This window comes from Muntiacus reevesi, unplaced genomic scaffold (assembly GCF_963930625.1).
Source record: "Muntiacus reevesi unplaced genomic scaffold, mMunRee1.1 SCAFFOLD_98, whole genome shotgun sequence".
NCBI lineage: Eukaryota > Metazoa > Chordata > Mammalia > Artiodactyla > Cervidae > Muntiacus > Muntiacus reevesi.
In genome coordinates this window covers 356,743-382,467 of record NW_027077871.1, presented here as the reverse complement: position 1 = coordinate 382,467, position 25,725 = coordinate 356,743, and the positions used below count along the sequence as shown (strand labels likewise).

At 53.9% G+C, this 25,725-nt stretch overlaps 1 protein-coding gene across 2 annotated transcripts in view; it reads left to right on the top strand.

Moving 5' to 3' along the window:
- The first annotated feature begins 336 nt into the window (after nt 1-336).
- The window catches only part of CACNA1B (calcium voltage-gated channel subunit alpha1 B), a 216,504-nt gene continuing 191,115 nt past the window's right edge, over nt 337-25,725 (top strand). For both annotated transcript variants that reach the window (XM_065917065.1, XM_065917067.1), the window contains exons 1-3: nt 337-620; nt 1,636-1,741; nt 4,985-5,124. In XM_065917065.1, coding sequence (XP_065773137.1) covers nt 337-620; nt 1,636-1,741; nt 4,985-5,124 — 530 coding nt within the window. The remainder of the gene's footprint in view (nt 621-1,635; nt 1,742-4,984; nt 5,125-25,725) is intronic.

Below are 25,725 nucleotides of genomic sequence, written 5' to 3'. Positions count from 1 at the left end.
TCGCGCAGCCGGGAGGACTCGGGGGCCGAGGCGCGGTCCCAGGGGCCGGCGGCTGGACGGGGCTAGGGGACAGGGCGGGGGCGGCCAGCTGGGGGCGGGGCGGGCGCGATCCGGGCGGGCGGGGCGGGCGCGGATTGGCCTGGAGCCTCCATGTGACCGGCCCCATATAGGGCGTGGCGCGGGCGGCTGAGTCGGGTGCGGCGGCTGCCTGGCGGGCGAGGTCTGGTGCGGGTCCGGCGGCTCCGCGGCTGCTCCGCTAGAGCGCCGGGCGAGGCTCGCGCCTTCCGATCCCCGCGGGGCCGCCGGGCCGGGGGATGCGCTCAGCGCCCGGGAGCCATGGTCCGCTTCGGGGACGAGCTGGGCGGCCGCTATGGGGGCCCCGGCGGCGGGGAGCGGGCGCGGGGCGGCGGGGCCGGCGGGGCGGGAGGCCCGGGCCCCGGGGGGCTGCAGCCGGGCCAGCGGGTCCTCTACAAGCAATCGATCGCGCAACGCGCGCGGACCATGGCGCTGTACAACCCCATCCCGGTCAAGCAGAACTGCTTCACCGTCAACCGCTCGCTCTTCGTCTTCAGCGAGGACAACGTCGTCCGCAAATACGCCAAGCGCATCACCGAGTGGCCATATCCTGCCGTGTGCCGGGCCGGGTGGGGGCCAGGGGCCGCCAGAGGCCGCGGGAACGGGGACGGGGCGCGGCGTCCGGCGTCTGCGCCTTGCGGGGTCTGGGAGGGGCGGCCTGGGCTGGGGGCTTGGGAGGGGGCCGGCCGCATGCTGCGCCCAGTGGCCATCTTTCCCCGGGCTGGAGGAGGGTGCGCCCTGGGAGAGCGCATCGGGTCGCTCGGCGAGGAGGGGGCGGGGCGGATTCCGGGCCCTCTCGGCGCGCCGCGTGTGCGTGCGTGGTTTTGTTTCTCTGTGTGTGTGTGTGTGGTCGTGGTGGCGGCGGCCGCGGGAGCGGGGTGGGCGCTGGGCGGAGCCCCCTGCCCCTGGGCTCGTCCCTTCTCTCCGTCGATGCCGGCGCAGAGCGCGTGGCCAGCTTGGAGGGCACCCGAGGGCGAATCGGTGTCCGTGTAGGTGTGAGCGCCGGGTGGAGGCGAGCCCGTGCGCGCGCCTGACTGCAGGTGCCCGAGTGTGTGAGGGCAGAGCGTGAACCCGGCGCTGCGCGTGCGTGCGCTCGGGACTCTCGGTACATGGGTGTTCACGTGCTGTGTAGGTACATGTGGCTGCGTGTCTTGAGGCAGCGTGCGCCTGCGCTGGGTCCTTCCTCCCGCCGCGCGCGGGGGGCGCACGGCCCCCTCTCTCGGGGCGCGGGTATCGGGCGGAGCCGCGGAGGGAGCGGTGTCCGTGGTGCTGACGGCCGCGGGGACGTGCGGAGGCGCTGGGAGTCGGGCGGAGCCGCGCAGGGGCGCTGTCCGTGGTGCTGACGACCGCGGGGACGTGCTGAGGGGCTGGCGGCTGCGACTGCGGAGGCGGCCCTCGCGGCGCCCCGAGCGGGGCGGGAAGTGTGGGGTGGGCTCCGGACCCGGTCATTCTCAGGCCCTCTGGAGGCGGCCGGGCTCGGCTGCTGCACTGCGCGCTGCCGGCCTTGGCCTCCTCGCCTCTCCTCTTTGGCGCCTCCTGTCTAGTCCTTAACCCACGCACTCCGTTTGAGTACATGATTCTGGCCACCATCATCGCCAACTGTATCGTGCTGGCGCTGGAGCAGCACCTCCCAGACGGAGACAAGACGCCCATGTCTGAGCGGCTGGTGAGTGCTGTGGTGGCGGGCTGAGGGCGGGGCGTGCAGTGGCGGCAGCTTGTCTGATTCTGCGACCCTTCAGGACCCGTGACGGGGCAGCTTCCTCGGGCTGGGTTGTCTGGGCAGCTAACACTTCCCTCAACGGTCAGGAGGAGTGGGACAGCCCGCTCAGCCCCTGCTTGGGGCCGGTGGCTTGAGGGAGGGCATGTTAGCCAGCAGCTGCTCTGCCCAGTGACACTAGCCAACCCTACCCCTGTCCCGCCCACGCGGACTTAGCGTGACCTAAGAAACTAAGAGCTAATGCTGGCACGTGAGAGGGGCCTTCACGATGGCCCAGGGTCTGCAATGCCAGGCTGCCCCTTTCCCTCCAGGGCTGTGGTGGGCTCTGACCCAGGTGCACCCCTGGTTGTCTCCCTCTCTGGCTCTGCTTGGGTCGCCTTCCCTGTGGGGCCTTTGCTTCCCATGGATGCACTCCTTCCCAGGCTTTCTTCCCAAACATCCCCAAACATAGTTCTCACCCGCTCCTGCCAGGAGCTCCCAGACCCCATGTTTCCCCTGTTGAAGCACTGAGCCCATGGGAACCAGGGTGCTAGGTCAGGGTATCTGGAGGGGCTGGGGCAGAGGCAGGGTGCTGCTTGAGGAGGCAGGCCCCATTCTGAAGGTGAGCCTATGTCTCCTAGCCCGCAGCGTCCCAGCTGCCCTGGCCTCTCTGCCCAGGCTTGATGTGGGCTCACTGGGGCCTGAGAGACTCAGCTTCAGAGCAGAGAGAAGGAAAGCGCACGCAGGGGCTGGAGGGTGCTGCAGTCCTGGGGTCCCTGAAGAAAGAGGCACTTCTGGGGGCACCAGCCTTCCAGAGACTGAACCCTTTTCTCCACATCCTGACAAGAAACTGTTCTTCCAAACTTCTTTCCTTTACTTCAGCAGAGATAAGCATTGATGAAGCAGAGCCTGTTCTGTGCTTGGCATGGGCCTTGAACTTCAGGCCAAGGGGTGAAGCAGAGGAGACAGAATAGGCTGCCCTGGGGGTGCTCTACTTTGGGTGGGCACCTCGAGAAGGCAGAGAAGTGACAGCCGGGGTGGTCAGCCAAGAGATGGGGGTTTGTGGATTGGCTGTTTCTCCAGGCACAAGAACGGCTGAGGGGTTTCAGTTGTGGGTTTGGAGGGGGAGGGTTGTGAAGGGCATACTGACAGAGTGGAGGGTGGTCCCTGTGGGTGACTCCTGTCCAGATATGGAGCTAGACAGGCTCACCTGCCCTCTTTGGGCCCCAGGTTTCTGCTGGTGATGGGGCCCCTGGCCTGCTGTGAGCTTGGTGGTGGGTGCCCATTCTGAAGGCTGGAGAAGAGGGTGAAAGGGAGAGAAAATGGGTTTCTGGCAGGGAGCCTCGAATGCCAGGCCACAGGGTGTGGCAGGGGCGGGGCCAGAGGGAAACAGGCTGAGGGTGGCAGGGGCAGGGAGGCCTGTGAATGGCAGTCAGGCTCGGGCCTTCCTCCTGGGCAGCAGGCTTGAGTAGGCCAGTGTGCATCCAGCCTCTCAGGTGAGGGACAGTTTGCTTTGTGGTGATGGGAGTCTGTACACTTGTAAGGGTTGAGGGTTGAGCAGAATGTGCTCACCCCCACAAGGCCTGGTGACCCTGAGATGGTTGGAGGCTGAACACAGAGGGCCTGGGGAGCAGGCGCAGTGGTGGCCCAAGATCAGGTCTGGAGGCTGGTGCTGCTGCCAGAGGCTAGGAGGGGCTTCGTGGTGCAGAGGCACCTGCCTCCGCAGCTCTGCTTCCCACCCACCTGTCAACTTCCCACTTGGCCTTTAGCTGGAGCCCCCAGCTCACAGTCTCACCCCTCCCCCGAGCCAGCCCTTGCTGAGTGTGGTCAGGGGTGGGGCTGGGAGCAAGGGGTCTGGGAAGGGGCCCCACTCCATTTCCTCATGTTGGCCAACTCTTCTCCCGCAACCCCAGAGTTTCTCTGAACATGTTTGCTGGGACCCTGTGTTTATTCAGGGTAGGTGGTTGGCAGCCTCTTCTCTTGGGGAAAGGGGACCCTCTGACTGAACCAGACCAGAAGCATTGGGGAGGGAATATCCTCGTGAGTCAGCAACAGGACAGTAGGATGGGGGAGCTAGGCTGTGATGGACGCCCCACTGCCTGGTCCCTGGGGGCAGCAGCTTCTGCCGTACGCTGCTACCAGCAACCATGGGCCAGGAGGCCAGGCTGAGGGCTCCCCAGGTCGGACGGGAGAGCCCTGGAGGCCAGGCTCCTGGGGCGAGGAAGGCACAGGCTGCTGGTCCGCAGTGGGAACAAGCAGCCCCCACAGGAGTCAGCCTGGCTCTCCCCTCCCTGGGTCCGGAGGCCAGGCCTCTCGCTGGCAGAGCAGCCTCTGGGTGGCAGGTCTCACGGTCCTGAGAGCAGGACCTGCCCGCCTCCTCTTTCTCCTCTTGTGTCTGTGGTCTGCGCCCGGGCTGTTTCCCTTGCTGACCCTCCTCCTCCAGTGCCCCTCGGTCCCGCCCCTGGGGTCACCTGCACAGAGGCTCCGTCTGCCCCTGCCCCCAGCGTGTGACATCCCCATGCTCCCCGAGTGCCCACAGCCCATCCCCGCGCGGGCCTTGGCACCCGCAGGCCTGCTCCCCGTCCCAGTGCTGCTGTCTGTTGACTCCAGCCAGAACTCCTGTCTTGGTCGCCCCGCTGGTTGCCTTGCTCTCCAGGGGCTCCCTGAGGCCCACCGTGTTTGCGCGCACCAGAACGTGTGTGTTTTGAATACGCAGCAGGTGTGTCCTGAGTGAGCGAGCGGGTCCTGGGCTGTGCTCCAGGGAGCTGGGCATGGTCCCTGCCGTGGTTCGAGCCCAGGGTCAGACCCGGGTCACCTCTGGCTTGGAATCCGGCTCTGCCTCTCATAAGCTGCGAGTCTCTGGCCCAGTTCCTTGATCTCTCTGTGCCTCAGCTCCCCCTTGGATGGGGATGGCCGCAGTGCTCAGTGCCTGTGGGATGGTGTAAGAGGACCGCCCTGGTGATTGCAGGAAGCCCCTCACATGCTGCTGTTGGCAGCATTGCTCACTCTGCGGTAGGGTGTCGGGGGGAGCCCCTCCTCACATGGCTGGGTGTCACTGGCTGTGGGGACAGGGCCACCTGTGTGCTAGGGGAGCCTGGCAGAGAGCACCCAGGCCCGTGCTGAGAGGACCGAGACGGTGGGTGTCGTGGCAGGGCTGGGGGTCCTCGCCGGTGCGTCTGGGCGGTGGTGACCTTGCTCCGTGCTTCTCCTCAGGATGACACGGAGCCCTACTTCATCGGCATCTTCTGCTTCGAGGCTGGGATCAAGATCATCGCGCTGGGCTTTGTCTTTCACAAGGGCTCCTACCTGCGGAACGGCTGGAACGTCATGGACTTCGTGGTGGTCCTTACGGGGTAGGTGTGGGCCTGGGGTGCCCTGCGCATGGAGTGGGTTCGGGCAGCATTGTCCACACTGGGGGCCGGTGCTTCTTGGTGGTCTTCATGGGTGGACAGGCATTGTTCTTCCCTGGGAAGAGCCTGGGCTGTGATCTTGGCTGAGGGGCTGTCGAGGAGATTTGTCCTCGGCAGAGCTTGCTTGCGGAGCTGCTGGTGCTGTGGTCAGGTCCGCAGGGCAGGGAAGGCACTGGGCCTGATTTTGTAACTCCTGGGCTGCAGCCTGGCCTCTTTTGCCCCATGACCTGGGGACACATGTGTGCGTCCGAGCCTCCTGCCTGAAGGGTTCGTGGACACGTGCTCCTGGAGCTGTGCTTTGGTGAGGCTGTCCCTCTGTAGTCACAGCTTCTGGTTCCAGGAAGGTGCTTAATCAGTGTTCCATCCCCCACTTTCCTTCTCAAATAGACTCTAATAATCACCAGCTTGTGGTTCCCAAACAATCCAGGAGATCCAGAAAATCGCCTGAGCCTGGGCTGGGGAGGGGGAGGAGAGTGGGAAGAAAACCTGTCTCCTCATCACAGGGCCCCCAGCCTTCGGGGCCTCAGTCTCTCTACCTGCCTGATGGTATTCAGGGCCTCTGCCCTATTCTGAGGTTGAGCTGCCATTGCCCCAGCTCTGGGCTGCCCTCCGCCTCTGGCTGGGGTGGGGGTAAGCACCTGGGGTTTGCTCCAGAAACCTGTTTGTACAGTCCAGGTCCCAGAGGCCCCACCCCTGGGACTGCAGCTGCTCCTCCTGGAGCCTCCTTGCTGGGAGCCCCTCTGTGGCCCAGAACTCTCTTTCCAAGGGACAGGTGGCTGTGGCAAGGGCTCCTGTGCTACATGTGAGGATAAACAGACTTGGCCACATGGCCTCTGGGCTCCCAGATAAGACCCTCAGTGCAAGCCCCGCTCCATCCCCGACCCCGGCCTCAGAGGCCGGCTCTCTGTCTGCTTGCACGGCTGCTGATGGCTCCAGCAGTGCCTGTGGCATGCCCAGCACAGGCCAGAATCGAGGTGCCTCGCTTTCAGAGGGTCTCTCCCTGGAGATGACCGAGGGGCCGGTGGGCCTCATGCCGTCTTTGTGGGTGGCACCAGCCTGTCACTGGCTTTGATGAGATGGGCACCACTGAAATTGGATATAATAGGCTGGGCGACTTTCTAGTCTGTTCCTTTTCCCTAATGACCAAGGAGGGGAGGGAGCAGGGGGCCTTTTGTTGGGAGTGGTCATCCTGCCGCGTGGCGCTCACCGTCCACATCCGTCTGCTGCCCGAGGGCAGACTGCCGTGGGGGTTTGTACAGAGAGCCCTCTGAGATCCCACTGACGGGGCGTGGTGGCGAGTGTGCCCTTGGAGGGCAGGGTATGCCCTGCAGTCCACTGGGCGCTGCGTGGGCTGTCGAGAAGTGTCACTGGCTGTTTACATCTCTCTCCCTCTAGGCCTGTGTCGCTGAGGGTATGAACGTATTATTGTTTAGGGTGTCCCCAGAGCATAGCTTAGGCAGGGCCCCCAGGAGGGTCAGGGAGTGTCTTCTGAATTAATGGGCTATTGAAGCTCGGGTGCTCTGTGCTTGAGCCAGCTGGGAGCTGGTGAGGGTGGTGGGACCGGCCTCTGGGGGTGCTGTCCGTGGTGCTGTTTGGGCTGCTGGGAGCAAGGCAGGGAGGTCCACACCAACCCCTTGGCAGGACCCCCGAGTCTTCCAACAAACATATCCTGATTCCAGGCTCAGGGAGCCTGGTCCCTCCGTGAGGCCTGGGAGACTTCCAAGGGCGGCTGCTCTCTCTTGCCTGTTGACCACACTCCTGGGCACAGGAGAGAATAGGACGGCTCACCTTCCTGGAGCCCCAGCATGGGGATCCCAAGGGTCCCAAGACTGTACCTCTGCCCCCAGCCTTGCCTCAGAGATCCTGCCCTCAGTCCCGTCTCTGCCTCTCCTCTCTCCTACCTTCACGTGAGCCTCTATCCCGCCCGCCCTCCCACTGTGTCTCTCTCTCCCCTTCTCTCTCTCTCTCTCTCCCCCTCTCCCTGTCTTAATCTCTTGGTCTTTGTCTCCCCATTTCTAAGCTTCTCTGCATCTCTGCTTTTTTACCTCGTCTTCATCTTTTCTATTTGTTTACCTCTTGATGTTTCTCCTTCTCTGTCTTTTGCTTTCTCTCTCTTATTCTTCCTTTGCCTTTCTCTTTCTGTTTGTTCTGCACCTCTCGTATGGGCCGTGGAGTCTCTGCTCTCACTGTGAGAGGAGGGCTGGGAGTTGGCACTGATGGCTTCCAGGCTCCCTCTCTCTGCACCTTGTTTGCAAGGATTGCTCTGGGTTGGGAGGGAAGCCCCCAGATGGGGAAGGTGGTCTGCGTGCCATGGGGGCTCACATGCTGCCCAGAGTCATGTGGGGGAGTTGCTCTGCTGCTCTTGCTTGCAGCACCTGGGGACTGGCGATGTGTGTACACGTGTATGTATGCATGTGTGCACATATATACGCCTGCACTGCATGTGTGTGCATGCACGCACATGTATATGTGCACACATGTGCAGCAGTGCATATATGTATATTTGTGCGTGTGCACATCCGCACACACACATGCATCTGTTCATGCATGTATGTGTACACACACGTGTGTTTACACGTGTGCGTGTGCATGTGCATCTATTCAGACACACATGTGGACGTGTGTGTGCGTGTGACTGTGCACACATGTATGTATGTATGCACACATGCGACTGAGCACCCGTGTGTGCGTGTGCATGTGCAGAGCTGTGTACGCATGTTTGTGTACACATGTGTCTGTGTGGTGCATGACAGAAGGCGGCCTCGTCTGTTTTTGGGGTGAGTCCTGGGCCTGGGGATCCACAGAGAGCCCTAACCCTCCTGAGCTGAGGCGCCTGTGGGAGCCATGGGGGCGTTGTTTCTCGTCACTCTGTTGTTTTTAATTAGCATTTACTTAATTGGTTCTCAGAGGGCTGGAAGCCCCATGGTGAACAGGGAAGGCCGTGTTGCCTGGTGAAGCTTGACTTGTCCCCGAGGACAACTGGGCTTGCTTCTGCTTCTGGGCTGGCATGCAGGGCGTGGGAGGTGCCCTGGATGGGACTGTGACCCTACCCTGCATCGGGAAAGCCTCTTAACCTCACACACTCACCTGTAAACTATGCCTGGGCACAGCCTTGGCATTGCGGGGGGGAGAGCGATACAGCACCCGTCCTGCCCACGGAGCGGGGCGGGGCTGTCCTGGCTGCAGCCCCCAGTCTGCACACTTCCAGCCACGTGAGCTGCCCTCGTCTGGTGCTGCCCCGCCCACTGGTCGTCCTTTGATCGCTGTTTATTCAGAAGCAGAGCTGAGGATACAGCAGTGAACAAGACCCCAGTCCCTGCCCTGCAGGCTGCATTCTCAGGGCACCTGGTCTCCCTGGCCCTGCTCTGTTTCCTCTAGGTGTCCAGAGGCTCAACAAGGGCTGAGGGCACAGGCTCATGGCCACATCGTGGGGCTTGGGGGTGGGTGTGCTGTGGAGACCACTCCTCACTGACAGTACAGGCTTCATTTTCCCATGTAGGAACGGGGTTCAGGAGAACATGGTGTGGTCTGGACGGCTGCGGTTTGGTGTAGGCTCAGTAGTAAGGGGCTGAGCCTGCTAGGTATTTGGTGAGAGGCAGTGGCTGACGGGGTCAGTACCAGAACACAGGTGTCTCCATGGCCTTTAGAGCTCGAGATCAGACAGGACCCCCAGGGGTGGGGTCTGGAGAAGAAGCTGTCCCTGACTGAGCCTGGAGACTCCAGAGCTGGTAGGTTGGGACTGGCCAGTGAGGTGGGTGGGGACAGTGTTTCAGGAAGGAAGAGCGTGTCCTTCTTGAGCAGGAGTGCGGGGAGGATGGACCACGGAGTGCAGCGACAGGCAGCCTGCAGGTGAAGGGTCCTCGCAGATGGCCTGCACGGAGGCGCCTGTAGGCCCAGAGGGTCCATGGTGGGCACCCAGGGCAGCTCTTCCACCTCCAGGGGTGTTTTTCAGCAAAGCCGGGCAGAGAACTGGGTAGTGGTGGGAGGGAGAGGAGGGGCAGAGGGTTTAATCAGGCGGGGGCCACAGCCTGGCCCAGGAGGCAGAACAGCAGCAGTGCAGCTGGCGTGCTGGAGTGACGTCTGGGTGGACGAGGGCAGCTGGGACCCTGGAGTCCATGCTCATCTCTCTGTGACTTCAATACACCAGAGGTCAAGCTGAGTGCATGTGCTGGGTTGTCAGATGAGAAAGCAGGGATGGGGCGAGAGCCATCCTCTGGTGCTCTGCATGCCCATCAGCTGAGGCTGGCGTGGGTCGCAGGTGGTCTGCGATGGAGGGACAGGCTTGCAGGCAGAGTGAGTGAGGATGCCCTCTGCCTGGCCTCTTGCCTTCTTCTGGGCGCCCCTGGCTGGTCACCTTCCCGTCTCTCCCCGTTGACCCTCTGGCTGACTGCCCATCCCCTCGTTCGTGCGGAAGGTATCTGTCAAGTGCCCTGGTTGCTGGGGACACAGCAATGGACGTGGAGGCTGCATTTCCCGGGGACGCAGGCGACAAGCAGCCTGTCCACGTGGGCGTGAAGTGCAGTGACGAGCAGGGAGCCGGGTGGTGGGGGTGACGTTCCCCTTCATGGGGTTCAGGGGAAGTCCTTAAGAAGGACCTTGAGCAGAGTAGCAAGTGGGAGGGGCTTGGGCGTCCTGAACCTGGGAGGGGGCAGGGGGCAAAGAGGCTGGGAGGCCATGGGGGCTGCTTGGGGCTCTGGGTGCAGGGGCTGACCTGGGGGGTGGGCTGCTGACCGTGGGGAGCAGTGCCCAGGAGGTAGTGTGGGCCTGGGCTGGGCTGGGCTGTGGGAAGCACTGCCGCTTGGTTGTCCTCAGGAAACTTGCTGGCCCCCGAGTGTGGCACCCACGTTGCCCGCCTGTCCTAACTGCTGCCGTGCCCACCCCTGCACCTTTGCCCTCCCCATCCCCAAGGGAGCGCCCAGACCAGCCTTTGGTCCCCAGGGGTTGATTGCAGCTGGGAATCGGGCAGGGTCCTCTCAGACCATGAGGACTTGGGCCCAGAGTCCCCCACCAGTTATGGCCCAGCCTGGAGCTTCCCTTGGGGGAGGAGAGGTCTATCCCAGCTCGGGCAGGTAGCTCCCTGCGGACAGTTCTAACCACAGCATCTCATTTTACTCCAAATTAAGCTGGGATTTCTTTCCAGGACATGTAATTAGAACTCAGGGTCTCCTGTCGCTGGCCTGAGCCTCCTGTGTTGCCTAGGGAGGGATGTCTGTGTCCACGCCCTGCCCTGCCTCCGGAGCACCGGGGGCCTGGCTGGGGCTGCTGTCAGAGGGCATGGGAATGTGGTCCCGGGAGGCTGGGCCCTGGGTGAGGAGGGGTCCAGCAGGTGAGGGCCAAGGTGAGCAGTGAGCCTGTGCCCACGTGTGGGAGCCAAGGGCACCGTGCCTAGCTCCAGGTGACCAGAGACACCATGAGTGACACTGGGTCTGGAGGTGGACTGACCTCGGCTCGTGACCTCGGGTTCCAGAGCTCACGTTTGGGCCGGAGCTGCCCTGTGTGGGCTCTTCCTCTGTTCCGTGATGTGGTCCTGCAGGCGGGGTCTCTGATGCCTGCTCAGGATGGGGGTTTGCTGGACCTTCGCTTCTATCCCCACCTGAGGCTGGTAGTCACTGGGAATCGCTGGGACGGGGAGGGGCCTGAGTTCTGACCAGCGGCCCCTGGAGCGGCAGAGGGAGGCTGCTGGGGACCACGCCTTTAAACTCCCGCCAGGCAGCGTCCCTGAGGCGTTGCTGATAATTCGGAACAGGCTCGGCCGCTGTGTCTGCCTGGCTCCCAGGTGCCTGCTTCCTGCCAGTGGCCCTGCTGGGCTGCTAGCCCCTTGCTGGCGCCAGAGGCAGGGTATGGGGTTCCCTGAGGGTGGCTCATTCTACTGCTCACCTCTCAGTGTCTCTGCTCTCCTGGCTCCCCTCCCCCTTCTTCCTATGATTTAGGGTTTTTCACACCCTCCTGGAGGGCTGTGGGGAGCCAGAACCAGGCCCTTCCTGGCTGCTGCCTGCAGATGCCACCCCATGTGTTGAAGGAGAGCCCCCTCCACCCAGCTCCCAAGGCCTGGTGATCCTGGCAGGACAGGGGGTGCAGGCTGCCAGACTCAGGCCCGGAGCTCTGCTCTGCTGCACTGTGGGGTCTTGAGTGCTGGGCCCCCGGGACTGTTGCAGCCGGTGCCCGCAGCATGCTGATCGCGGTGTGCCCCTGTAGAGGTGTGGTAGTCACTCAGTTGTGTCCAACTCTTTGCAACCCCATGGACTGTAGCCTGCCAGGCTCCTCTGTCCTTGAAATTCTCCAAGCAAGAATAGTGGAGTGGGTTGCCATTTCCTTCTCCAAGGGATCTTCCTGACCCAGGGATTGAACCTGGGTCTCCTGCATTGAAGGCAGATGCTTTGCCATCTGAGCCACCAGGGAAGCCCTCCCTCTGCAGAGATGGCAGGGAGCAACTGCTCATCTATCCATGTATCTTGTGCCAGGTGTGCCTGCAGAGGTTACAGGAGGTCAAGTTCATGCCTGGTGGGAGTGGGAGTCTTTGCCCGTGGCTGGTGGATATACCTGCAGCTGTTCAGGTGGGTGGGGCAGCTGGGTATTGGATTCTGCCTTCCTGTTGAACTTCAGGTGCCTCCCCTCACCCTGTTTCATGCTGGTGAGCCCAGAGCTGCAAATTCACACGGAGGTGAGAAGGGTTGCTAATGTCCTGTTGTGTTGCTAGGCCTGGAGCCAACGCCAGTCCCAGTCCCTGGACTGGGGAAAGGCTGGAGAGCAGGTCCTCCTTGGCTGAGCGGTGGGGGGCCGCCAGGATGGGCCGCTTCCTGCCCTGCCCACAGCCCGTCTGAGTCACACAGGCCTGGAACCTGCGGACCCCCGCAGGCCACCTGCACAGGCCCCTGGGTGTCCTGTCTTCACCCGGCTGGCCGCCCCACTGTGCCTCGCTTTCTCCAGGCCTCAGCCTCTCTGGGGAGCCCCTCTCGGAGCCCTCATCACTCCAGCTGGTGGCTCCCTCTCTCTCCCAGGGTATAAGAGCCCATGTACCCGGGGCCGCTGCTTTCAGCATGATAGGATGTGGGTCTGTGTTTCTCTGCCTAACGGCCTCTCTGCCCTGCTCTTGTCCCAGGGGCTTCCCTCCTGGCTGGCTCCACAGATGGACTTGCCTGCAGAACCTTCCCCTTAGCTTGGGTGCCGCACAGATGCCTGAGATGGGGGTCAGGGCCCGAAACAGCAGGTGTTCACTGTCTCAGTTTGGAGGCTGGATGTCCAAGATCAAGGTGCCCGCAGGGTTGCCTTAGGTGGGGTGTCTTCCTGCCGGTAGGCAGCTGCCTCCCCACTGTGTCTTCCCGGGCTGCTTCTCTGTGTGTGCAGACGCAGGTCTCTGGTGTCTCTCCCTGTTCTATTAAATTAATCCTTTAAATTAAAGCCCATCCGTAGGACCTTGCTTAACCATTTACCTCCCAAGAATCCCATCTCCAGATACAGCCCCACTGGGAGTCAGAGCTTCAACAGAGGAGTCTGCGGGGACACAGGTTAGCCTGCAACAGCTGCGCTCGGACTCCAGGCTCCTCTGATGATCCCTGGCCCCCAGTTCCCAGCGTGGAGTGAGTGCTGCGGGACTGAAATCCAGCGGGGGAGTGGGGACCTCCCTCGGCCCCCATGGGCACAGGTGGCGCCTGGCTGATCCTGGGCGTCCCCGTGGCTACCAGTCCGGGTCTGCAGTGTCTGCGGTGTGGTGGGCCCAGGTTAGTTGTCTAGTTAGTAGGTCCTTTCTCACTCCTGCGTTTGGTCATCAGCCTCCTGGGTCTGACAGCAGGGACTGTGGACTGAGATGGCTGAAGGCAGGGCTGCCCACTGCCCCGGACCCTCTGCAGCCTGGACTGGGGCAGGAGCCGGGGAGGGCACTGCTGAGCGCATGGGGGGGTCAGGGGGGTGTCCTGGGTGTCCTGCAGCCTCCTGTCTGAGGGGGAGCATCCCTGAGGGGGCCTCCAGCACCACCCGCCCTCTCTGCCTGCCGGCCCCTCCCCACACCTGCTGTCTGGGGCCCTGGTTATGTGAATGCAGTGTGGGAGCAGGGAATGGGCAGGAAACGAGAGTGTCCTTCTTCCCATTTCCTGATCAGTCCTGGGGCCTGGTGTTTCCACTGTCCAGCCCTGCAATACACTGACGCAGGGGCACAGCAGGGGCACGAGCGAGACCCCCGTGTGGCCAGGGTTCGGTCTCCGTGAGTGGCTCCTTCCATGGGGTGAGACCCCCTGGATGGTGCGCTCACTCCCATGCTTCTCTGGGTCCCTGGCCTGGCAAGCAAGCAGCGTGGGTGCAGAGCCCTCTGGTGGAACACAAGCGGGTGGGGCTGGAAGGACGAGCAGGGGAGAACGAAAGCGTGAAGTTGGCTTTTCCATGAAGTCTCCTAGGCACTGGCTGCTCTTCTAATGTGATCGTCCCACGACCTTCCTGCGCTGGATGCTATTATTAACATCCCCTCGTAAATAATTAAATATCTTATCTCGAGCTCATCACAGATTTGCAGTATGCACAGAGGGTGCTGAGGTGCCGTCCAGGGAGGCTGTAGCATGGTTTCACAACCAGAGTGTGACCCCGGCACAGCAAGACGCAGAAACTCCATCCCGACCAGGACCCGCCCTGTTGCCCTTCTGTACCTGCTTCCACTTTCCTCCGGCCTCACTGCCCCTTAATCGCTATGACCATGACCCAGCACCCACGTCCATCACTTTGTCACTTCAGGGGCGTTAAGTATTGGTTGATGGAATCGCGCCTTGGGGGCTGGCTCTGTTTACTGGGACGGCCGTGAGGCTGACCGAGTCACACTGCCGCACGCTTCTACTTTCTCTCTCTTTACTGCCCACTGCCTCTAACTGTTCACCTGTTGAAAGACACGTGGTTTGTTTCTGGCTTTTGAAATGTCACCCACAAGACCGCTCTGGATGTCTGTGCACAGGTTTCGTGTGAACGTAAGTTTCCTGGATGGATGCCTAGGAATGCAATTATGGGGCCATACTGTAGCGCATGTTTAGTTGTTTAAGATGTTACCAAACTGTTATCCGAAGTGTCTGTACCACTTTACATTTTTTTTACATTCCCACCAGCAATGTATGAGTGATCTAGTTTCTCCATATCCTTATCAGCATTTGCTGTTGTCACTGTTTCTTATTTTAGCTATTCTGGTGGGTATGCAGTGATATATCATGGTGGTTTTGATTTGCATTCCCCTAATGGACACTGACCTGCATGGCCACTGATACTGGACATCTTTTCATGGGTTTGTCTGCCATCTGTATCTCCATTTTGGTGAAATGTCAGTTCATGTATTCTATTCAGGTTCTAATTGGATTGTTAGATACTAGTTGATTTTCTCCCAGTCTGTAGTTAATTTTTTTTCATCCTTGTGATGAGGACTTTTACAGAGCAAAAGCTTTAAATTGTAATGAAATCCAGTTAGTCAGTTTTCCCTTTTATAGATAGGGCTTGTGGTTTTGAGTCTAAGAACTCTTTGCCAGACTGACGTCACGAAGATTTTCTCCTATTTTTTTTTCTATGAAAGTTTTATCATTCTATATTTTACATGTAAGTCTGGGATCTGTTCCGAGTTAGTGTTTGTTTCAGGAGTGAGGCTTCTTTTAGTTGAGATTCTTTTTGTTAGTTTTCTGCCTGCCTGTGGGTATCCAGGTGCCCCAGTACCACTAATTGAAAAGGCTGTGAAGTGTGTTTCCACCACCGAAGTGTTTTGTTCCTCTGTCAGAAGTCAGCTGGCCATGTGTATATGGGTCTGCTGCTGTTCCATTGATCTGTGTCCATCTCTCCACCAGTTTTACACTGTATTGATTACTAGAACTATTTAAGTATCAAAATTGGGCAGACTCATTCCTCCCACTTTATTCTTTTTTTAAAAACTGTTGTAGCTATTCTAGTTCCTTTTTTTCCATATAAATTTTGGAATAATCTTGTCAATATATATACAAAATCTTCATAGGAGTTGTATAAAATTAGTTTGTTAATTTTCAGAGAATTAATATCTTTACTATGTTGAGTCTTCCAATCTATGAACATAATATGTCTCTTCATTTATGTAGACCTTATTGATTTCTCTCCTCTGTATTTTGTAGTTTTGGGGATTCAAGAGCTGTGCATTCACATCTTGTTAGATTCACATCTAAAAGTTTCTCTTTTATTTTTATGCGTGTACAAGTGGTGCAATATTTAAAACTTCAGTGTTCAAGTGTCCATTGCCATTGCTACATAGAAAAGCAATACATTTTCTTTCATATTTGTTTTTATTTCTGTAACTTTGTTGAATGCACTTTTTAGTTTTAGGAGATTTTTTTTTTTTTTTTTTAAGATTCTTTGGAGTTGTCTATGTAGACAACTATGTCATTTGCAAATGGAACAGTTTTATTTCTTCTGCCCTCTCATTCCTTTTTTTCTCTTATTGCATCAACTAGGACTTCTAGTGCTACATTGAATGAGACAGTGGACACCTTTGCCTTGTTTCCAAGGAGGAAACATTCAAACTCCTCCCGTGAAGTATGATGTCTGCTGTAGGTTTTTGCTTCCCCTAGCTCAGCTGGTAAAGAATCTGCCTGCAGTGCCGGAGACCTCAGTTTGATTCCCGGGTTGGGAAGATCTGCTGGAGAAGGGATAGGCTGCCCACTCCAGTATTCTGGCCTGGAGAATTCCATGGACTGTATGGTCCATGGGGTCGCAAAGAGTTGGACACAGCTCAGCAAATTTCACTTTCACTTTCACTTTGCTGCAGGTTTTTGTAGATGCTGTTTATTAAGTTGAGGTAGTTCTTCTCTATCCCTTCTTTTCTGAGAGTTTTTGTCATGAATCAGCTTCCTCTTGTCAGTGTCTGCTGCTGCTGCTAAGTCGCTTCAGTTGTGTCTGACTCTGTGCGACCCCATAGACGGCAGCCCACCAGGCTCACCCGTCCCTGGGATTCTCCAGGCAAGAACACTGGAGTGGGTTGCCATTTCCTTCTTCACTTGTCAATGTCAGATTTTATCAAATGTTCATTCTACATTGATATGCTTACATGACCTTTTCTTCCTCTGCCTGTTAATATGGTGAATTACAATGATTAATTTTTGAGTATTGAACCAGACTTACTTCCTGGAATGAACATGGTCATGCTATGTAATTCCTTTTACATACTTTTATATACTTCTGAATTGCATTTGCTAATATTTTTTAAAGGATGTTTGCTTCTGTATTCATGAAGGCTATTGATCTGTCAGTTTAGTTTTTTTTTTTTTTTTTTTTGCTTTGTTTTGTTCTTTTTTTTTTTTTGGTACTGTCTTTGTATGGCTTTGATATCAGGATAATACAGGCTTCCAAAAATGGATTTGGAAGTGTTCCTTCCCCATTCTATTTTCTGGAAGCTATTGTGTAAAAGTGCTGTGCATTCTTCTTTAAATATTTGGTAGAGTTCTACAGTGAATCCAGTTGGCCTATAAGTTTCTCTTTAGGGAGTTTTAATATTATGGATTCAATTTCCTAAATAGTCAAAGGGGTATTTAAATTATCTATTTCCTATTGGGTAAGTTGAGGTAGTTTGTATTTTTTTGAGGACATAGTCCATTAAGTCTAAATTGTCAAAATTGTGTGTGTAGAGTTGCCCACAGCAGTCCCTTATTATTCTTATGATGCCTGCAGCATCTGTAGTGACAGCCCTTGTTTCATTCCTTATATTGGTAATTTATGTCTTCTCTCTCAATAGCTCTCTCTTTTGGGAGGTTTGGGTTAGTCTTGCTAGAAGTTTGTCAGTTTTATTGATCTTTTCAAGGAAATAACTCTTAGTTTCAATAATTTTTTAGTTTCTTTTTTTCAATTTTACTTTTTTCTGCCCTTATTTTTATTATTTTCTGCATTCTGTTTACTTTGAGTTTGTTTTGCTCTTCTTTTTCTCAGTTCTTATGGTGAGGCCTTAGGTCAGTGATTTGAGACAGCCTTTCTTTCCTAGTGTGTGTGCATGGTGTATTAAATTTGCCTCTCAGCATACTTGAGCTGTGTCTCACACATTTCAGTATGTTGTATTTTGAGTTTAATTCAGTTTCATGTGTTCTTAAATTTTCTCTAGACTTTTCTTTGATCTATAGATTGTTTAGAAATGTGTTATTTAGTTTCTAAATGTTTGGAAATATTCCAGTATCTTTCTGTTACTGATTTCTAGCTTGATTCCATGTGGTCAAAGAACACTGTATGATTTTGATTGTTTTAAATTTGGTAATGTTTCTTTTAGGCTCGAGATATGGTCCATTTTTGTTTATGTTTCGTGGGAACTTGGCAAAATGTGTATATGGCTGTTTCTGTGTGGCGTGTTCCGCAAATGAGGATTAGATCCTGTTGAAGGTGTTAGTAAGTCTTCTGTGTCCTTGCTGGCCTCTGACCGTTCTGTCAGTGGTCAAGGTGGGTGCTGAGGTCTGTGTTTATAGCAGTGCATTTGTCTGTTTGTCCTTGCATTTCTCTTGGTTTTTACTTCACGTATTTTGTGGCTCTATTGTTGAGTACATACAGGCACACATCATTTACTGAGCTTCACTTTATTGCAGATAGTGCATTTTTTAAAAATTGAAGCTTGTGGTAACCCTGCTTTGAGCGAGTCTATTAGCACGGTTTTTTCAAAAGCATAGGCTCACTTTGTGTCTCTGTGTCATATTTCTTTCATTTTTGGGATATTTCAGACCCTCCTAAAAGATTATGGTTTGTTGAAGGCTCGTCTTCTTTCCCCTTGCCTGCGATTCCGATTGGCTTTTACAGCCCGGAGCCCCTCTCCCCGCACTCCTTCCGCTGCTTCCCCCCCGCCCCGGCTCCGTCTTTGGCCTGATGTCTCGGTCCTTCCTGCTCTTCAGCCCTTGGCCCTTCCCCACGTTCCCTGTCTTCTACAGTTGAGCCCATCCTCTTAGCTTTCACATTGCCTATTGTAGTTTTCAGTTATAAATTTTCCATTTAATTCTTCTTTATATTGTTCAGGATACTTTCTTCTGTTTGTTTCGAACATGTTAGTGGTTCTTTGTGGAAAGACTTTATCATAACTGCTGCAAAATCTTTGTCAGAAAATTTTAGCGCCTCTGTTATCTCAAGTGTCAGAATCTATGATTGTCGTTTTCATGCAGTTTGAGATCTTCCTGGCTTTTTGATAAATGAGATACGATTGAAACCTGGACATCTCCAAATGTTTTTCTGAGACTCTGGTTCTTATTAACTCTGTTTTAGTTGGGTCTGTGATGCTTCTCAGTAAGGAGACAGGGTTTTCTGCTTTGTAACTTCTACGTGGAGTAGAAGTTCAGGTTCCCTGCTCAACCATCATTGGCAGGGCCCCTCATCTTTACAGGGAGGAGGTGACACTCTTACTTTACAGACTGGAAACTGAGAGGAGGTCAGACATTTTGCAGGAACCAGTGCAGATTCCAGCTAGACTAAGCCAAAGTCCAAGCTTGTAACCACCAGCCACCCCGACCTTTAGGAGTGCAGGGGGAGTGCTGTCTACCCTGAGATGAAGGGTCTGATGACAGTGACGTGAAGGCAAGGTTTCCATGGCTGCAGTGGGTGAGCTTCCTGGGTCATGCTGACCGCCCTGGTCAGAGCTTTGCTTCAGGTGACAGAAGTATTAGGCCTTTTTCAAGCTGGACAGAGCCCTGCAGCCAGTCTAAGGATGCAGTGTCCAGGTGGGTGGTGGTCAGGGAAGGGCTGTAGAGCATCTCTACAATGGCCACCCCCCATGCCCCAAAGAAGCTGGGGGCCTGGAACCCCTGATGTCCACTGTGTGGTCCCTACCTGCTCTCTAGCCCTAGAGGAGGGGTTGGAGGGGGTGAGAACATTTAGCTGGACTTTCCTGTACTTTGGGCATGCCCAGCTCCTCCTCTTCGTGGGTCGTGAGCCTGGACACTTGGATGTGCCATCTGAACCTCAGTTTCTTCCTCTGTATGATGGGACTAATGGTACTGACCTCTGAGTGTCCTTGGTGTGGAGTAGACAGCCGTGATGTTTTTCTTTGAGTGAGTTGTGAATGTCATGTTGTCCGGTTGGGGGCCTGCCGCTGCCAGGGCCGGCCCTTCTTCAGCCTTGCCTGGGGTCTCTAGGGTTTGGAGCGGGCTCAGGGCCTCTAGTGCGGGGCACTGTGCTTTATCTGCTGCCCAGGATGGGCTAGAGTGGCGAGCATGGCAGAGGCTGAGACATCTTTGGCTGAGACCAGGAGGCTATATCCATGGCAACTGCCTCAGCCTCCCGGGCAAGAATCAGCATCTGGAGAGTCAGTGACACAGAAGTTCCCGGAGGTGGTGCTGCCCCTGCCAAGTCTGCCCACAGCCCCCCTGTCTCCCTGGGCGTGGGCCTGGCCTGGAGACCGTGTACCTGCCCAGGGCGAGCCAGGGCTGGGGCAAGCAGGTGCAAGCCTCCCCCAGACAAAGTGCTCCTGGCTTTTCCCTGGAGCCCCGCTCCACCCCTCCCCCATGACAGCAGCAGCTATCCCAAGGTGGCCGCACACCAGACCCTTCTTGCTGAGTTGTTGTCCAAACTGCTACGTTTTGAGAGTCAGAGAGATGTCCATAGCAATTGTGTGGGCTTGGCAGCCCAGACTGAGGCTGTCCCGGACATCTCTGCTCTCTTTGTCAGACTTGATGGACTTGGGGCCTCAGGGAGGGCTCCCAGCTTGGCCTGTGGAGGGGCAGAGGTGACCCCCCCATCATAAAACAGATGTGGAAAGGCAGGGTGACCCAACTCAGCCAATATGTTGAACATGCAGCTACAAAGACCCAGCTGGGGACCCCAGAATCTGGGCTGGGGGTGCTTGGGTCAGCGTCGGGGCCCCAGGCCAACACTGCAACGAGTGGTCCCATGTTTCTTCATGGCTGGGCACCCCCTGCCTCGGGTGCCTGTGAGTGGAACCCCAGGAAGGGACTGGCTGGTGTGTCCACACCATGTGTTCCTGGTCCATCATCCACGGTCCAGGCTCCACGGATGATCACGGTCCAGTGTGTCCGTGGCTCCTGCTGGCCACACTGGCTGCTTGTGTACCTGTGGGGCTGTGTGTCTGAGCGTGTGCCTCACGCCTGTGTGTCCCCAGGTCTACGCCATGTCTCCATGCCCTGCCGTTCGGTGTGCAAGGTGATGGGCCTGGGGATCGGGCTACAGTGGTCACAAGCTGGTGAGTGTGTGCTCAGGGGCCCAAGTCTTTGTGTATTTTATGTATTTGTAATCATAATTTGCATAAAACTTCCATTGTACTTTTTCGTGTATAGCAGCATATTGAGGTAAATTCACATACCATGATATTCATCCTTTTATAGTGTACAGTTCAGCAGTTTTCAGTATTTTCTAATTTTAGAGCAGTCCATGTCCCCAAGAAGGGAGCCCCTTCCCATCCGTGGTCACTCCCCGATGCCCTCCTTGCCGACCCCAACCTCGTGTTTGTCTCTGGGGCCGCGTCTGTCTGGACCCTGGCTCCGGGTGCCATCATGCACTGTACGGCCCTTTGTATCTGGCTCCTTTCACTTAGTGCAGTGCTTCTAAGATTCACCCGGGATCAGTTCATCTGTTTCCTTTACTGTTACTTCACAAACACATTAGGTCTGATGTATTATTTGTGATGAACACCCAGGCTTCCACTGTCATTGAACACAAAGATGATTGTTGTTGTTCAGTCCCTAAGTCGTGTCTGACTCTTTGTGACCCCATGGACTGCAGCACGCCCGTCTTCCCTGCCCTTCACTATCTCCAGGAGTTTGCTCAGACTCATGTCCATTGAATTGGTGATGCCATCCAACCATCTCATCCTCTGTCACCCCCTTCTCCTCCTGCCCTCAATCTTTCCCAGCATCAGGGTTTTTTCCAATGAGTCGGCTGTTTGTATCAGGTGGTCAAAATATTGGAGCTTCAGCCTCAGCATCAGTCCGTCCAATGAATATTCCAGGTTGATTTCCTTCAGGATGGACTGGCTTGATCTCCTTGCAGTGCAGGAGACTCTCCAGAGTCTTCTCCAGCACAGTTCCAAAGCATCAGTTCTTCGGCACTCCGTCTTCTTTATGGTCCAACTCTTTAATCGCAATAGCGTGATGTTGATCTTTCGACTTTGGTTTCTTTTTTTTTTTTTTTTTTTCATTATTTCAATGGGGCAGATTCCCAGAGTGGACTAATTGAAAGTGTTTAAGCATTTTATGGCATTTTATTTTGCAAGTTGTTTTACAAGTGTGATGCATTAGTTTACATTCCTACTATATGTGTGTGTTAGTTGATCGGTTGTGTCTGACTCTTTGTGCCCCATGGAATGGAGCCTGCCAGGCTCTTCTGTCCATGGAGTTCTCCAGGAAAGAATACTGGAATGGGTTGCCATGCCATTCTCCAACATTCCTACTAAATCTATTTAAATTTAACATCTACATTGCCACGACTGTGTGTTTTGTTTCTAAATCCTCTTGATGATATATTTGGTGTAAGGCCTTGCCTTGTTGCTGTTTTATCTTTTGTTTCCATGACTGATGGTTTGGACATGTTTGCATGTTACTGCATTATGTTTTCTTTTTTTTTTCTCATTTATTTTTATTAGTTGGAGGCTAATTACTTTACAATATTGTAGTGGTTTTTGTCATACATTGACATGAATCAGCCATGGATTTACATGTATTCCCCATCCCGCTCCCCCCTCCCACCTCCCTCTCTACCCAGTCTCTCTGGGTCTTCCCAGGGCACCAGGCCCGAGCACTTGTCTCATGCATCCAACCTGGGCTGGTGATCTGTTTCACCCTAGATAATATACATGTTTCGATGCTGTTCTCTCAAAACATCCCACCCTCGCCTTCTCCCACAGAGTCCAAAAGTCTGTTCTGTACATCTGTGTCTCTTTTTCTGTTTTGCATATAGGGTTATCATTACCATCTTTCTAAATTCCATATATATGTGTTAGTATACTGTAATGGTCTTTATCTTTCTGGCTTACTTCACTCTGTATAATGGGCTCCAGTTTCATCCATCTCATTAGAACTGATTCAAATGAATTCTTTATAATGGCTGAGTAACATTCCATGGTGTATATGTACCACAGCTTCCTTATCCATTCGTCTGCTGATGGGCATCTAGGTTGCTTCCATGTCCTGGCTATTATAAACAGTGCTGCGATGAACATTGGGGTGCACGTGTCTCTTTCAGATCTGGTTTCCTCGGTGTGCATGCCCAGGAGTGGGATTGCTGGGTCATATGGCAGTTCTATTTCCAGTTTTTTAGGAAATCTCCACACTGTTCTCCATAGCGGCTGTACTAGTTTACATTCCCACCAACAGTGTAAGAGGGTTCCCTTTTCTCCACACCCTCTCCAGCATTTATTGCTTACAGACTTTTGGATAGCAGCCATCCTGACTGGCGTTTATGCATGTGGATTCTTTGCTGTTTCGTTTTGGAAACTTCAGGGCTTCTTCACTAAAACCGAGCATGTGTTTCCTACCAGGAGCCATGCTGGGTGTGAACCCAGAAGGAAGGCCTCCAGCTCCAAGCCAGTCCTGTTCCCCTCCCCCAGGCTGACCTCCTGTCTTGCTCTCCAGCATCTCCTAGAGCCTAAGACTTTGGGAATCATAGGCACCCAGAAAATGCATGTTGAATACAAAGATGTATGCTATAATCACCCTTCTGTTACTGTTGTTAATATATCATTTTTAATTAAAGTGCCTCAAAGTTATTTTATTATTTTAAACAATTTCAGTGTAGGGTACACATTCTTCTTTGCCATGTAAATAAAAATATTGATTTTCTCACTTGAAAATGCTCCTATTGGAAAGAATAAAAATGACCCACAGGCCCACTACCCTGAGATAACCACTGTTAATGTTTTGAGCTTCTCCATTCTAAGCCTTTTCTACGTGTAGGCTTTTGAAATACACAGCTGCTGCCCTACCCTGCGGGCACGGGGCGCTCTGCGGCCGGCACGGGCAGGCTGGCTTGTGGGGGGCTGCGCGAGGTCCCCGGGGCGGTCTGTGCGCCCCCACAGCTGAGAACGCGCTGCAGACACGGGGCCGACCAGTCATCTTCCTCTTGTTGACTGTTGTTATTTCAAAGTTTGCGTTTATAGAAAAGACCAAAAAGCATACCTACATCAGTGCCCTACCTCTGACTGTTTCCTTGGGACAAATGCCTAGAAGATGGGGAGTTTATTTCTTCTGTGTGACGGGATAACGTTCCCGTCATTTGGTTGTGCGTCCTTTGTCACATACTGAAGTGCTCTTGTGTGTTACCCATGCTGCTTGTTTGGGTTCGAACCCATCTGGCCCGTGGTCCAGAAGTTGAGCTCAAAGTAATATCTCAGTGTCTCATGAAACAGGACCTTCTCTCTTTTCTTTCCTGAACATTTATTTAATATTTTGCCTATTTAATTTTCTAGATAATTTTGAAATCATGTTATTATAGTCCAAAGAATTCCTTTTGGGAAGTTGTTTCAGTTATTGAGAATCTCTGAGCTGATTTGTGGAGAATCAGGTTTTGAAACCCCACATTTTGTTTGTCTCTCCAGGAGTGGCGCGTGTCTTAGTATGTGTCCAATTCCTGCAGTTCTACTGGTGTAGGGCATTCCCAGTTTGGAGTCATCCCTCAGTGGTTTGTGTATGAGTCTTCGTGGTTGAGTTTTGTTTCTTTAGGGTTTGGACCAGTCATGTTGGTGCCACATCAGCTTTGGGGAACTTGTGCTCCTGTCCTGGTCCTGGGCTTGGTCCCTACAGTTTGCTGAGGGGAGCTGATGGATGGTGGGCTTGCAGCCAGGTTTTGATTCTTTTCGGCCTAGATTTCTCAGCACTCTGATGACAGTATCTAAAGATTGCTTTTCTGTGTCTGTTTTTTTTTTTTCCTTCCTATAATTGCTCTGTGCTGCATTTTTCCTTCAAGGCTTTGTGTTACTTTCTGTCCTCTGGAAGTTGGGGGTGGGGAGTGGGATTTGCAAACCTGCAGGAAGGGGTTCAAGGAGATGCTTCCGACCAGCATCCGCACAACATGAGTGTGCATCAGAATCACCTGCAGGGTCTCCTGCAGTCTCGGTGCTGGGCCCACCCCCTGAGGTCCAGCGGCTCAGAGCTCACCCCCGATGCCATTTCCCAGGGGCACTGACACTGTGATCCTGGGACCCGGCTCTCTCTCTCTCTCTCTATATATATATATATATATATGCATGTATATAAAATTTATTTTATATGTATATTTTAAATTGGAGTATAGTTGCTTTGCAATGTTGTGTTAGTTCCTGCTGTGTCAGCCACATATATGTATTGATCCCTTCTTCCTTGTTTTTCCTTCTCATTTAGGTCACCTTTGAGAAATTGCTGTCAACCAACTTCCTGGGAGTTTTGTCCGTGTCTTCCAGAAATAATCGCTTTATCTATTCTTTTCCTTATGTCATATTCACATTCTGTTATATTAGCCAGAACTCTTGAAATAAGATTCAGTGAGATTTATGGCAATGATTCTTATTTTATTATGTGATTTAAAAGGAAATCCTTCATGATACACGAGGGTTTTTTGGCACTCTTTAGAGTGGATTTTATGCATAGAAAACTTTTAATTTCTAAAAATCAAGGTTCTATTTGTTAAAGTGACAAATCCAAAATTGCAATTCTTTTAAAGAAATTTTAGGTTCAATTTGTGACCACATGGATGGATCTTGAAAGCATTATGTTAAGTGAAATGAATCAGACAGAGGAAGACAAATACTGTGCTTATATGTGGAATCTAAAAACAGATACACCCCAAACTTATAGAAAAAGAGGTCATATTTGTGGTTCCTAGAATGAGGTGGGGGCAGGGGAATTGGAGTTGTTATTGTTGTAAAGTACAGTTACAGGTATGAGATAAATAAGGCCTGGGGAGTTGATGTACGAGTGGTGACCTCAGCTCACATGAGTATATGATCTGTAAGAAAGCTGTGATCACTCACCTAAAGCCAGACATCCTGGAATGTGAAGTCAAGTGGGCCTTAGGAAGCATCACTATGAACAAAGCTAGTGGAGGTGATGGGATTCCAGCTGAGCTATTTCAAATCCTAAAAGAGGATGCTGTGAAAGTGCTGCACTCAATATGCCAGCAAATTTGGAAAACTCAACAGTGGTCACAGGACTAGAAAAGGTCAGTTTTCATTCCAATCCCAAAGAAGGGCAATGCCAAAGAATGCTCACACTACCGCACAATCGCCCTCATCTCACATGCTAGCAAAGTAATGCTCAAAATTCTCCAAGTCGGGCTTCAACAGTATGTGAACCATGAACTTCCAGATGTTCAAGCTGGATTTAGAAAAGGCAGAGGAACCAGAGATTAAATTGCCATCATCTGTTGGAATGTAGAAAAAGCAAGAGAATTCCAGAAAAACATCTACTACTGCTTTAACTATGCCAAAGCCTTTGACTGTGTGGATCACAACAAACTGTGGAACATTCTTAAAGAGATGGGAATACCAGACCACCTTACCTGCCTCCTGAGAAATCTGTGTGCAGGTCAAGAAGCAACAGTTAGAACCAGACATGGAACAACGACTGGTTCAAATTTGGGAAAGAAGCATATCAAGGCTGTATATTGTCACCCTGCTAATTT